The following is a 13,995-nucleotide window of genomic DNA, read 5'->3' on the forward strand; positions in this document are numbered from 1 at the left end:
AAAACATGTAATAAAAGATTATATACAGTATGATTCAATTTACATAAAGGTCAAAAACAGGCAAAACAAAAAATACATTCTTTTTTTATTTAAGTTTTTATTTATTTTGAGAGAGCCAAAGAGAGAGGGGGCACGTAGGGAGAAGCAGAGAGAGAGGGAGAGAGAGAGAATCCCAAGCAGGCTCTGCACTGTCAGCACAGAGCCAAATGAGGAGCTTGAACTCACAAACTGTGAGATCATGACCTGAGCCAAAGTCGGATACTTAACCAACTGACTCCCCTAGGCCCTCCCAAGACTATAAATAAATACATATATTACATAAAAATCTCTAATAAGGAAGGACTAGGAAATAATGCCCAATATCTTGCTAGTAGCTTTTCATGTGCTTTATAAGCAGTAAACAACTATAAAAAGAGAGGGAGCAAATAATAGTTGGCTCCAGACCTGGAGAGAGTGCTTCATGCAGGCTGCTGTCTGTCACTGGGGTTCTGGAACCTAGGTGACTCTAGGGAGCTCAATTACTTTCAAAGACCATATGAGGAGTGTCATTAAAAGAAAATTCACTTATTTGTACCATGAGAAAAATAATTTGTACCACCAGAAAAATAAAAACTTTTACAAGAAAATCCAAATTGATCTTACATGGCTCCAGTTTTGAAGATAGGGCAAGTATATTCTGCCTTGAGCATCCACATGTTTTCCAACTGAGACACCCATATTTGCAGTTGGCTTTAAGAAGCAAATGGGGGGAGCAAAAGGGTGGGAATCCAAGATCCACAAACGAATTGGTATGTTATATGTATTACCTATTTGAGACAAAATAAACACATCTTCAAATAATGATGAAGCATATACATTATATTTGTGGTACAGCTAGGTGGCATCTTAAGACCTGTAGTCTAGTCAAGTGCATATATAAAGAATTTACATAAATCGAGGCCTACTTCTCCATTTTCATGTTCCCATTAAAGCACCAGCATAACATCTGAAGAAATTTAATTAAGACAATGGCCAGCTCATCCAATTCAATTCAATAATAGTTACAGGACCTATTGTACCAGGAGTCTGGGATACAGTATCTTCTCTATGTAACCTCTTTGCCCCACCCAAGCAGAGCTATTGTACCTTTCTTTAAAGGTAGTGGACACTTTTATTTTTATACTTATTCTGCATTGAAGTTACTTGCCTACAGATCTGTGTCTCCTTTTACACAGTAAACTTCCAGAGGGTTAGGTACTATTCATTTCTATTTTCCCCACACCCAACATACTGATTGCTCAATAAAGGTTTCCTATATGCATAAGAATAAGTGAATGAATAAACACATGAAAAATTAATGAATTAACAAAGACGAATTGGATACATTTGATACTGACCCGCAAATTACTCACTAACCGTCATCAAGCTGGGTTAGATCACAGAACTTAGAGCTGAAAAGAACCTTAAGCATCACCTTGCCCCGTGTACTGAGAGACAGGAACTTGAGTGCAAGACCTTCCAACCACACACGTGTAATGTCATGACTACTGAGAGCCAAAACCTCTGACGGCTCTGGTTGCCAGGAAGCCCAAATCTACGACCTAATAAAAGTGTAAAAACTAAACTTAAACTAGAAGTCTGATCAACTCCATTAGCTGTATCTATTGTATCTCCTGATGGTCAATTCCTGCACTCACAGTCTTACTGCATGTCTTTCACTATACTTACAAACATGGCTGCTCGGGACCAAGAATGCCTACGTTTAAATCCTAGTTTCACCCACGACTACTAGCTCTATGATTTTAGGCCAGTTATTTAACTTGTCTGTGCCTCAATTCCTTCCTCTATAAAATGGAAATAGTAATAACAGCTCCTACCCCACAGGGTTGTTGTAAGGATGAAATTAGTTGAGGTATGTAAGATGCTTAGAACAGTACATCATATGGTAAGTACCATGAAGGGTTGGCAATTTTTGCAATTTACTTCAAACCCATGTTGAAGGTTTAACTATAGGGCAGGTATAAATAAAAAAGTATTGTTTTCTACTGAAATCTTTTTCTTACTAAGAAAATCATCCTTCCACTGACAGCTACTTTTCTCATCTTGTTTCTTCCTCTAAGGATACAACAATACTCAACCCTGTATGCACATTAGAAACACTTAAGAAACTTGGAAACATACCAATACCTATGCCACTCTCCCAGTTTCTGATCCAATGGGATGGGGTATGGACAACATTTTTTAAAAGCTTCCCATGTAATGCTAATGTGCAACTAAGATTGCAAATCAGTATTATAGAAATGCCCTAATACTTGTGGGTCTATTATTTTATATCAGCAGTACTGAGAACAACACTCCTCTTCTATTTTTGTCTAAGTATTAAAAAAATTTTCTTAATTGAGATATAACTGACATATAACATAACAGTTTCACCGTACAACATAATGATTTGATATCTGTACATATTGCAAGATGATCACTACAATAAGTCTAGTTAACATCTGTCACCATAGTGTCTAAGTATTTACTATTTGGCTATCGGCATAGCTACTGATCCATAGATAATTCTGATTATAAAGTCATGTGATTGTAGCACCACAAAGTGACTGACAGGTACTGAGACACCATCAAATTTCTCCAAAAGCAGTTATTCTGTCTAATGTTACATACTCTCTAGAGAGTGTTTTTCAAATAGTGGTCGCAATAAATGGGTCACAAAATTAATTTAGTGGGCTGCAAGCAATATTTTCAAATGGAATTGAAAAGAAAATAGAATACATGACAGGTATTATGGTGTTTCTTTTTTTCTAATTTACTTTTGAGAGAGAGAGAAAGAGAGATAGGGAGAGGGAGAATCCCAAGCAAGCTCCACATGGTCAGTGCAGAGCCCAATGTGTGGCTCAAACCCGCAAACTGTGAGATCATGACCTGAGCTGAAATCAAGAGTCAGATGCTTAAATGACTGAGCCACCCAGGCACCCCTGGCAGTTTCATATATTAATGTACATATGTACATTACATGTACATATAATGCACATGTACTCACATGTACACATATGAGTGCGTGCACATGCATGTATGCTAGCTGTGTATATAAAAGTACAGTATTTCTTATTGTGGGTCACAGTCAAGACATTTGAAAGCCACTGTTCTAGGCCATGCAAATTTTCTTGTTACATAATATAGCTGGAGTAGCCAAATCTCCATGGTGTTGCTTTCTGTGTTAAGTACCACACATTAAAGAAAAGGAAAGAAATGTCTATTGATGGTATCTTCCTAGTTGATCAAGGATCTGCTGCCCCCATCAATGCTCTTCCCCAGCAGCATTCATGCATTTTACTAGCCCGTGCCTGGCAAAGCAACTGGTGAGCCTGATTCCCATGTCCAACTGGTAAGATTTCACTACTGGTGTTCTGCTCTCTTCTTCCTTTCTTCTTTCCCATTCTTTTCTGTCAGCCACTGCCCTGCCTCATTCCCTGCCCACTTAGCTTTCGGGAATTCATTACCAAAGAGTCAGAAATCCTGGTAGAGTCCTCAGATCTGAAGTAATTATATCATAAAAATATAATTTAAGTTAGCTGTAAATAAAATTCAGATGGGTATCACTTATTAAGATGATACACATCTCTCAAGTACAGTGGATGAATAAAAAGTGTCATCATAACCTTCACACAATCTTGGAGAGATAATAAGAAATGATTCAGAAAATGTCTGCAGATACACATAAGGAAATATCAATGGAAGATTCATCTGGGGAATAGGACTGGGTAGGAGGTTAGTTATAAGCTTAACCTCATCCCTTCTCAATTTTTAAGTTTTTTTTTTTTAGCACAAGTATGTATTATTATTATACTAATAAAACTAAGAACTGAAAGAAATACAGGATTAAGCATCCATTATGTGCCAGGCACTACGCCAAGAGCTTTACTTATGGTAATTCACTTAATCCTCATAATTCTGGAGTTAGTATCTATTATTGTAACATTTTACAAATTCTGGAGTTAGTATCTATTATTGTAACATTCTGACCTCTGATCAGCAGGAAGTAACTAATATGGATCACAAAGAGTTGATATAATTCTACTCAAAAGCAAAGAAAAAAGAGTGTACTGCAAAAAAAAAACAAAAAACAAAAGGTACTTCGGTACCATTACTACCTTGGAAGATCCAGCTTAAGGATCAATGAAATAACTCCTCGGCTTTAGGAAATGCAGAACGCCAATGAGGGGCATTTTACCAATGATATTAAAATAAGATTTATGCCCTCCTGTTACCCCCTCACACTATCTTTGAAACCGAAATGCTATTAAGCAGTGATTCACTTGATGAGCTCCTCTGTTAATATATAATTACCCTTGACATATTGGGGTGGGTAAGAATTGGGAATGAAATCAGTCAACCAATCACTGGGGTGGGCAATAATTCTCTCTCTCTCTAACATCTAATCATAATAAATGCAGAACACAAGTAATGGGGAACAGGTCTCAGTAAAGTTTTCTAGGCAGCCAGAAAAGAGTCTGAGAGTTTGGCAGGAGAGGAACAAGGAGGAAAATAAAAATCAATTCTGCAATTTCTGCAGAGCCCAGCTCACTGCTCATCTACTTCCATCTCGAACCATATTCTTATGTATAAAAACCAAACTGAGGGGTGCCTGGGTGGCTCAGTCGGTTAAGGGGCCGACTTCGGCTCAGGTCATGACCTCGCAGTCCGTGAGTTCGAGCCCCACATCAGGCTCTGGGCTGACAGCTCAGAGCCTGGAGCCTGTTTCAGATTCTGTGTCTCCCTGTCTCTGACCCTCCCCCGTTCATGCTCTGTCTCTCTCTGTCTCAAAAATAAATAAACGTTAAAAAAAATTTTTTTTTAATAAAAAAAAAAAAAACCAAACTGAATTCCTATGCATTTCCTATGCCAAAGGAGGTGTCATAGTGGGACATAAACAGTGGCAGAATAACACATGAGTGAACCTCACGCAGTGAGTGATCATGGAGGGGCAGAAATTAAGAAGGGTTTGTTAACAGTCTAGGACTACCATAATGAAATACCTACTTTGAAAAAAGTCCCCCAAAATACAGCTCCTTGGTGTCTTTTGGGCAGTGTCTTCCTATAATACAGTGCTGAGTTTTTTGTGAAGGAGCAAATTCCACCATTCTCTCCCCATTTGTTTTCAGGTCCTCCTCATCCCTTTTTAGTTACCTCCTCTCTCAACTGCCCAGCAAATTCATTTATTACTAAGCCCCTTCAGTCAGTAATCAAATAAACTCAACCATGCAACAAATATTTACCAAGTATTTTCTATAAACACAGCACTATGTATTAGTGATTTGGGATATTAACCCTCTTGGGATTATAGACCAGGAATAGGTTTTTAGTGGTAGGATTTCAGACACCCCTTCAGAGACATCTATTAGAACCAAAGCTTCACTGGTTTTCTTCACATCATACCATATAAGCGATTACCTATAATACCTACCTGAAAGGTTAGTCCTCTCGAACACTGATAGAAGTAGGTTTGGACAAATAGGAAGAGTTAAGAATGGGGGAACTAGCGATTTTTTGTTTGTTTGTTTGTTTTTTGGCAAACACTTAGCTATCACTTGATAGCAGGCAGATCACTTGAAAATATGATGCCTTCTTTGAGTTTTAATGGCCCCCAATTTCCTACTGGAGTTTCAAGTTACAGTCTGATACAAGCGGTGTGGTTTTAAGTAAATCGCCTGACTAGGCTAAGACTGAGTTTCACCCATACAATGGGGACATCATATAGAGGGAAACGGAGAGGATCAAAACATTGATGTAATGGAGAAGAAGGTGTGATCCTTGCATTTTGCTATGGAAAGCAAAGAGAACTGTCCATAAAATCACGCCTGTCTCTGTGTAGGGGCCCAGGGCAGGCTGCCTCAAGATGGGCCACTTTGGCACAAAGATTATTTTGAGTTAAAAGTAATCAAAACTTGGCAGATTCAGGAAAAGCTTTCTTCCTCCCTCTCAACTGCCTAAATTACAATGGGAAGAAGAGCCTGTACCTGGAAGAGAGCTATTAAAAGAGACTCCCCTTTACCTAGAGTTTAGCTGCATAACAGGGCAACCTTTGTTTTTCCAAGTATCTCCTTTCCCTTCTTGCTAGTGGTCTTTCTCCCTTTTGTGTCCGCAGCCCCCTCCCCTCTCCTTAGCTCAGATAAGCTTCATGCTCCCTCACTGTCCTTGGAATCTCATGTCTGTGTGGATTCCCCACTACGCACACCTACTAAATTTGATTTTCTCCTGTTAACCTGTCTTATGTCAATTTGATTCTAAGTCCAGCTGGAAGGACTACAGGGCAGAGGAAGGTCTTCCTCCCCCAACATCTGTCTTACTCTCCTCTGTACCCCAGCACCTAGCAGACTAGTGGGCACATAGTTGATACTCGTTAAGTATTTTTTGAACTGAATTGAATTTGTTGATATTAATCTAGGCCACCTTGAATGGGACAGCATTCTGCTATATGCAATAAGGGTCTGTGTACATCATGTTATATGTGAAAATACTTTAGAGAATGTTATGGGACTAAACAAATGTAAGCTCTTGTTAAACTGTTCTTTTACAAAATTCCCACATTTTCTCAACTTCCACACTTACCATGGTACATCACAGGAATAGTGCCAGTGAAATTCAGCAGGTCTTTCTGGGAACTATCTTTGAACACTGGAAGAAAAATAAAAGCCCCAAAATGTACACTCAAAAGTAGAAAAAACTGTATGAAAGTTTGTGCACACACATACCCACATACAGAAGCACACCTAATTTTTAAGGTTCATCATCTAGGCATCTGTAACTATGTTGACAAGGGGAAATTACCACATACTTGGCTTTTCTTAGAAAGCCAAGAGGATAGCTGAAAGCACAGAGGGCTTTGATACAGAAACTCCAGATTCTAGACCTACTTTCCCCGCTTAGACACATGCAGCTTTACTGTTGAAGCTGTTACTTGAATCCCTTTGACCTTCAGTTTCATCATCTATAAAATAAAGCAAGACTACATCATAAAGTGGTCATAAGGATCAAATGTGATAATGTGAAAACATACTTAAGAACTTTAGGACCATAGGGGTGCCTGGGTGGCTTGGCTGGTTGAGCATATGACTTTGGCTTAGGTCATAATCTCGAGGTTCGTGACTTCAAGCCCCACATCAGGCTCGCTGCTAATCAGCACACAGCCTGCTTCAGATCCTCTATCTCCCTCTCGCTGCCCCTCCCCACTTAAGAGTGTGCTCTCTCTCCTTCTCTCTCTCAAAAATAAACATATAAAAAAAAGTTTAGGACTATAAAACTCAGGGACATCATCAAATAACTGTCACATATTGTTGCATCCACACGACTCCTGAAACAGAATGCTACGGGCACCAGTGACAGTCACAACAAAGTTTATTACAATGAGAGGCAAGGCCGACCGATCGGGACCAACACTCTTGATAAGAGTGCGGCCTCGAACAGACGGGGTACAGAGTTTTTATAACCGATCACATCGTTTTATCATCACCTGGGAACAGAACAAAGAAACAGTTTCCAGATGAGTTAGAAACAGCTGCCTAATGAGGTGTTTATTTTAGACTTTCTGCCTCTAGGTTGCAACCAGTGGATCTCCTTGACCCTGCTTCTGATGCTCTTTTCTACGAACTTTTGTTTCCTTAATTGGTGAAGCCTAATTTACAAGAGTTATGAGGCTAGTTTACAAGAGCAAAGCAAGGCTGTTATCTCTTGACCTTCAGTGTCAACACAAAGCTGTTATTTTTCAAGCTAAGCGTTAGCCCTACACTACAATTTAACCCTTACAATATAAAAGTTATAATCATTTTCAGATACCAGACTCCAACTTTACAATTTTAAGATTTTATAATTTTATAATTTTTAGATGCAATTAAGAAAAAAAAGTTAGCTTTATTTTTTTTAAGCTCATTTATTTTGAGAGAGAGAGCGTGCGAGAACGCACAAGCAGGCCAGGGCAGAGGGAGAGGGAGAAAGAGAATCCCAAGCAGGGTCTGTGCTGATAGCTCTGTGCTAATGGTGAGATCATGACCTGAGTCGAAATCAAGAGTCTGTCACTCAACCAACTGAGCCACCCAGGTGCCTCTGTAACTTTCAACTTAGTTTCACTTTTCTTATTGATTTATGGCTTAAATAAGTAAGATATTTTTTACAGGAGTGCACTAGCTAGGATGATCACCAGGTATTGTATGTAAGTACTGAATCACTAAATTGTACACCTGAAACTGATATTACATTGTATGTTAACTAACAGGAGTTTAAATAAAAACTTAAAAAGAAAAAAAATATCTTATTGGTTTTGTTAATGTTAAAAGTGTATATGCCTCTAGAAATCTATTAAGTTACGGAAACATGAACTAAAGTGTAAGACTCGCCCACTATTCCTTTATGGAAAGACAACCATTTAGCATATTCTTCCGAAGGCCTTTTTAAAAATTCATAAACTTTTGGGACGCCTGGGTGGCTCAGTCAGTTGAATGTCCAACATCAGCTCAAGTAATGATCTCATGGTTTGTGGGTTCAAGCCCCGTGTCAGGCTCTGTGCTGACAGCTCAGAGCCTGGAGCCTGCTTCGGATTCTGGGTCTCCCTCTCTCTCTGCCCCTCCCCCGCTAGTGCTGTCTGTCTCTCTCTCTCTCAAAAATAAGTAAACATTAAAAAAAGTTCATAAACTTTTTTTTACATATGAAATTGTATCACACAGTCTGTTCTGTGAACTTTTTACTTATTTAATTCATTCATTTTTATTCTCTTTGATTCCTATTGTAAATAACACAATTATTATACTTTAAGTTTTATTTAGAAATTGTTCTTTTAATTTTGCCTTAACTCACTGCTGGGGTTGTAAAAAAATATGTAAGATACTGTAGATAAAACATTTGGAAACATATCCGGCATTCAATAAAAAGTAGCCGTCATATCCCCGATCCCACTCATTTATGCAGCACCAAATAATGAGGTGCTAATCAAGAGAGGCCAGTCACAGATGGGCTAGAATTTAATAATTTCTTCCACATGTGAAATTAACTAGCTATCCCTAAGAAATACTTCAATAACTCCTCAAAATTTCTAATATATAAATCTGAATTAGATACATTTCTAACTAATTCTAATATGAAACATTCCCATGGAATATAAATAAGTTTTTGAAAACCATGTGTTTTGACTAATTTGTGGGTCCTAAAATCAATTTTGTGAATCTCAATTAGCATTTGTCTTTGAATGAAATGGAATGGAATAGAAAATGCCAGAGTGTACACACTATTTCAGTTACGTGTCTATGGAGTCAGGATATAAAATGCATTAAAAAAATTTTTTTAAATGTTTATTTATTTTTGAGAGAGACAGAGTGTAAGCAGGGGAGGGGCAGAGAAAGAGGGAGACAGAATCCAAAGCAGGTTCCAGGCTCTGAGCTGTCGGCACAGAGCCTGACATGGGGCTTGAACCCATGAACCATAAGACCACGACCTGAGCTGAAGTTGGTCACTCAACCGACTGAGCCATGCAGGGGCCCCTAAAATGCATTTTCAAGTGTGGTTTGTGGTCAGAAATTTTAAAAGACAGTGAAGTAAAATCTTTCTTAGGTAACTATAAGTGAACAAGATAACTGAAACTTTTGTTATTAATAATTCAGACTCAACCATTTATGTGGTAGGCAGAATAATGGGCCTCCAAAGATGTCCAATATCCTAATCCTTGGTACTTGTGAATATGTTATCTTACTTGGCAAAGAGACATTTTAGATGCAGTTAAGGACCCTGTGATAGGGAAATTATTCTGTATTATTGGAGTAAGCCTAATCTAATCACACTGGGCCTTAAAATCAGAGATATGACTACAGAAGAATGGTCAGAGACATGCAACATTGCTAGCTTTGAAGATGCAGGAAAGAGATCACAAGCTAAAGAACATGGCTAACCTTTAGAAACTAAAAAAGGCAAGGTGGGGTGCCTGGGTGTCTCAGTCACTAGAGCATGTGACTCTTGATCTCAAGGTGGTGAGTTCGAGCCCTACCTTGTGTGTAGAGATTACTGGAAGAAATACATAAACTAAATAATAATAATAATAAAGGCAAAGAATTACATTCTCTGCCAGAGCCTCCAGAAAGGAATTAAGACCTGCCAACACTTTGCTTTTGGCCTAAATGTCTAACCTAAAGAGACATGTGTTGGACTTCTAGCCTACAGAACTCTAAGAGAGTAAACTTGCGCTTTTTTGAGCTACTAATAAATTTGTGCTGATTGGTTGTTGTTTGTTTATTTATTCATACTCAAGTATAATTAACACACAATGTTATATTAGTTTCGGATGTACAATATAATGATTCAACAATTCTACACATTTCTCAGTTCTCATCAAGGTAAGTGTACTCTGAATCCCTTTTCTCTCTTTCACTCATTCACCCTCCCACCTACCTACCCTCTGGCAACCACCAGTTTGTTTTCTGTATTTAAGCCTGTACATTTTTGCTAATTTGTTATGGCTGCAACAGAAAACTAATACAATAGAAGTTGTATTAACTTAAATTTCCTCAGAAACCACAGGTCACATAGTATAGGTGAAAATCAGGGGATAAAAGAGAGAAGTGAGAAATTACAATTTTGTAGCTCTCTAAGTATAATTCACAATTTACTAAAGTTAATCGTAGAGGTTATGACTCTTACCATAGGTGTCCATGGAATATCTGAAATGTGGGAAAAACCTATTTACATTCTTTAGTTCTTCCACAGTTAGATCTCTGAACTTGTACTGAAAAGAGAAAGATGAGAACCGAGTAAGAATCAAGCTACAAGCTGCAGAACGATTATAATTAACACTGAACAGAACACCATGTGCTAGGCCCCCGGCTCTGAGTTTTATGAACATGGAGAGTATGTGATTTACTCTTTTTAGTAATGACCCCATGAAGTAGGTAGCAGGGCTTATGACTGCTCTACTTTACAGAAGATGAAAATGAGAGCTAGAGAAGCAAACTAACTTGCTGAGTTAGACAGTTAAAGAGTGAAGCCAGAGCTCAAACTCTGGACTTGGGCCTTTTATCACTAAATCAAACTAAATTTCCAAATACCTCCTGAAAGCTTAAGAAAGAGGGCAGGAGCACCACCCCTGTCACCACTATTCAAGATCCAAGTCTCCTTCTTGAATACCTCATTCAAGGAATAAGACACCCTGAATTCCCCTCCTAACCCTCCTGGCACTGCATCCTGGGTTTCAAAGGGAGAACAGACATCACTCAAGGGTTTGCAGTCAAGTTGAGTCAACTGCCTCTTCATTCATCCAGATGCACTCCCAGAAATACTACCTTGGCAAAGTCATTTAACTTCTTTGAACTTATTTCCTCATTTGCAAAGAGAGCCACCTCCTAGACTTGTGCTGAGGATTACATGAAGGAAAGAAAAAGTATGTGAAGAATCTATTATCAATCTCAAAATGAAATTTGAGGAGACAGTTTCATTTGCAATAGTATCAAAAAGAAAAAAACTACTTAGAAATAATTTGAACAACAAGATGTAAAACTTAGTGTAGAAACTACAAAACATTGTTGAAAGAAATTAAAGTATATCTAAGTAAAAGAAAGCCATCCCTTGTTAATAGATCAGAAGACTTGCTATTGTTAAGATGGTAATATTCCCCAACGGATTCAATAATCAACAATCCTTATCAGTATCCCAACTGGCTTTTTGTTTGCAAAAATTTACAAATCGATCTTAAAATTCAAAAAATTAAAAACAGAATTGCCCTAGCAAAGGAAACAATCAGCAAAACTAAAAGGCAACCCACGGAATGAGAGAAGATATTTGCAAATGACATATCAGATAAAGGGTTAGTATCCAAAATCTATAAAGAACTTATCAAACTCAACACCCAAAAAACAAATAATCCAGTGAAGAAATGGGCTAAAGACATGAAGAGACACTTTTCCAAGGAAGACATCCAGATGGCCAACCGACACATGAAAAAATGCTCTACATCACTCATCATCAGGGAAATACGAATCAAAACCACAATGAGATACCACCTCACACCTGTCAGAATGGCTAACATGAACAACTCAGGCAACAACAGTTGTTGGCGAGGACGCGGAGAAAGAGGATTGCTTTTGCATTGTTGGTGGGAATGCAAATTGGTGCAACCACTCTGGAAAACAGTATGGAGGTTCCTCAAAAAACTAAAAATAGAACTACCCTGCGACCCAGCAATTGCACTACTAGGCATTTATCCAAGAGATACAGGTATGCTGTTTCGAAGGGACACATGCACCCCCATGTTTACAGCAGCACTATCGACAATAGCCAAAGTATAGAAAGAGTCCAAATGTCCATCGATGGATGAATGGATAAAGAAGATGTGGTACAGATATACAATGGAGTATTACTCAGCAATCAAAAAGAATGAAATCTTGCCATTTGCAACTACGTGGATGGAACTGGAGGGTATTATGCTATGTGAAATTAGTCAGAGAAAGACAAAAATCATATGACTTCACTCATCTGAGGACTTTAAGAGACAAAACAGATGAACATAAGGGAAGGGAAACAAAAATAATATAAAAACAGGGAGGGGGACAAAGCATAAGAGACTCATAAATATGGAGAACAAACAGAGGCTTAGTGGAGGGGTTGTGGGAGGGGGGGATGGGCTAAATGGGTAAGGGGCACTAAGGAATCTACTCCTGAAATCATTGTTGCACTATATGCTAACTAATTTGGATGTAAATTTTAAAAAATAAAATTAAAAAAAAAAGAATTATCCTACAACCCAGCAATTGCACTACTAGGTATTTATCCAAAGGATACCAAAATGCTGATTCGAAGCGGCACATGCACCCCGATGATTATAGCAGCACTATCAACAACAGCCAAATTATGAAAGAGGCCAAATGTCCATTGACTGATGAATGGATAAAGATGTAGTATATATATGCAATGGAATACTATTCAGCGATCAGAAAAAATGAAATCTTGCCATTTGTAACAACGTGGACAGAACTACAGTGTATTATGCTAAGCAAAATAAGTCAGAGAAAGACCAGTATCATATAATTTCACTCATATGTGGGATTTAAGAAACAAAACAGATGAACACAGGGGAAGGGAAGGAAAAATAAGATTAAAACAGAGAGAGAGGCAAACCATAAGAGACTCTTAAAGACAGAGAACAAACTGAGGGTTGCTGGAGGGGTGGTGGGTAGGGGGTGAGCTAAATGGGTGATGGGCATTAAGGAGGGCACTTGTTGGGATGAGCACTGGGTGTCATAAGTGACGAATCACTGGGTTCTACTCTGGAAACCAATACTACACTGTATGTTAACTAATTTGAATTTAAATAAATAAAATTTTTAAAATTCAGACGGGAATGCAAGAGACCTAGCACAGCCAAAAACAATCCTGTAAGAGAACAGAAGAGTTGGAGGATGCATACTATAATTAAAAGACAAGTTATAATAAAAACACAGAAAACAGTAAGTATGGGAGAGGATGTGAAGAAGTCAGAACCCCTGTATACATAAAGCTACTGCTGGTGGGAAAGTGGTACAGCCGTTTTGGAAAAGTTTGGCAGTCCTTCAAAAGATTTAAGCATAGAGCTGCCGTACGACCAGCAATTCCACTAAGGTATGGAACCAAGAAAAGTGGAAACATATGTCCACACAAAAACATGTGCACTATTGTTCAAAGAAGCATTACTTATAATAGCCAACAAGTGAAAACATGCTAAATCTCCATCAACTGATGAATGGATAAATAAAATGTAATATATCCATAAAATGGAACATCCAGCCATAAAAAAAGAATTGATACATACTACAACATGGATGAACCTTGAAAACGTTCTGCTAAGTGAAAGAAAGCAGACACAAAAGGCCACATATTATATGATTTGTATATGGAATATCCAGAACAGGCAAATCCATGAAGCAGAAAGCAGATTAGTGGGAGCCTCTCTGAGCCTTAAGTTTTTCATTTGCAAAAGATATATAGCTCCACTGCCTACCAACT

The 13,995-nt window shown here is 38.2% G+C and overlaps 1 protein-coding gene across 6 annotated transcripts in view; it reads right to left on the reverse strand.

Moving 5' to 3' along the window:
- The window catches only part of UEVLD (UEV and lactate/malate dehyrogenase domains), a 53,956-nt gene that overhangs the window by 35,092 nt on the left and 4,869 nt on the right, over nt 1–13,995 (reverse strand). For 5 of the 6 annotated variants that reach the window (XM_045484717.1, XM_045484722.1, XM_045484716.1 and 2 more), the window contains exons 2-4: nt 10,663–10,747; nt 6,595–6,660; nt 643–806 (exon numbers count right to left, since the gene is read on the reverse strand). In XM_045484717.1, coding sequence (XP_045340673.1) covers nt 643–806; nt 6,595–6,660; nt 10,663–10,747 — 315 coding nt within the window. Of the gene's footprint in view, nt 1–642; nt 807–6,594; nt 6,661–6,899; nt 7,008–10,662; nt 10,748–13,995 lie in introns of those variants that run through there. The other variant, XM_045484721.1, reaches the window with a different exon arrangement.

The sequence above is a fragment of the Leopardus geoffroyi genome, chromosome D1 (assembly GCF_018350155.1).
Source record: "Leopardus geoffroyi isolate Oge1 chromosome D1, O.geoffroyi_Oge1_pat1.0, whole genome shotgun sequence".
NCBI lineage: Eukaryota > Metazoa > Chordata > Mammalia > Carnivora > Felidae > Leopardus > Leopardus geoffroyi.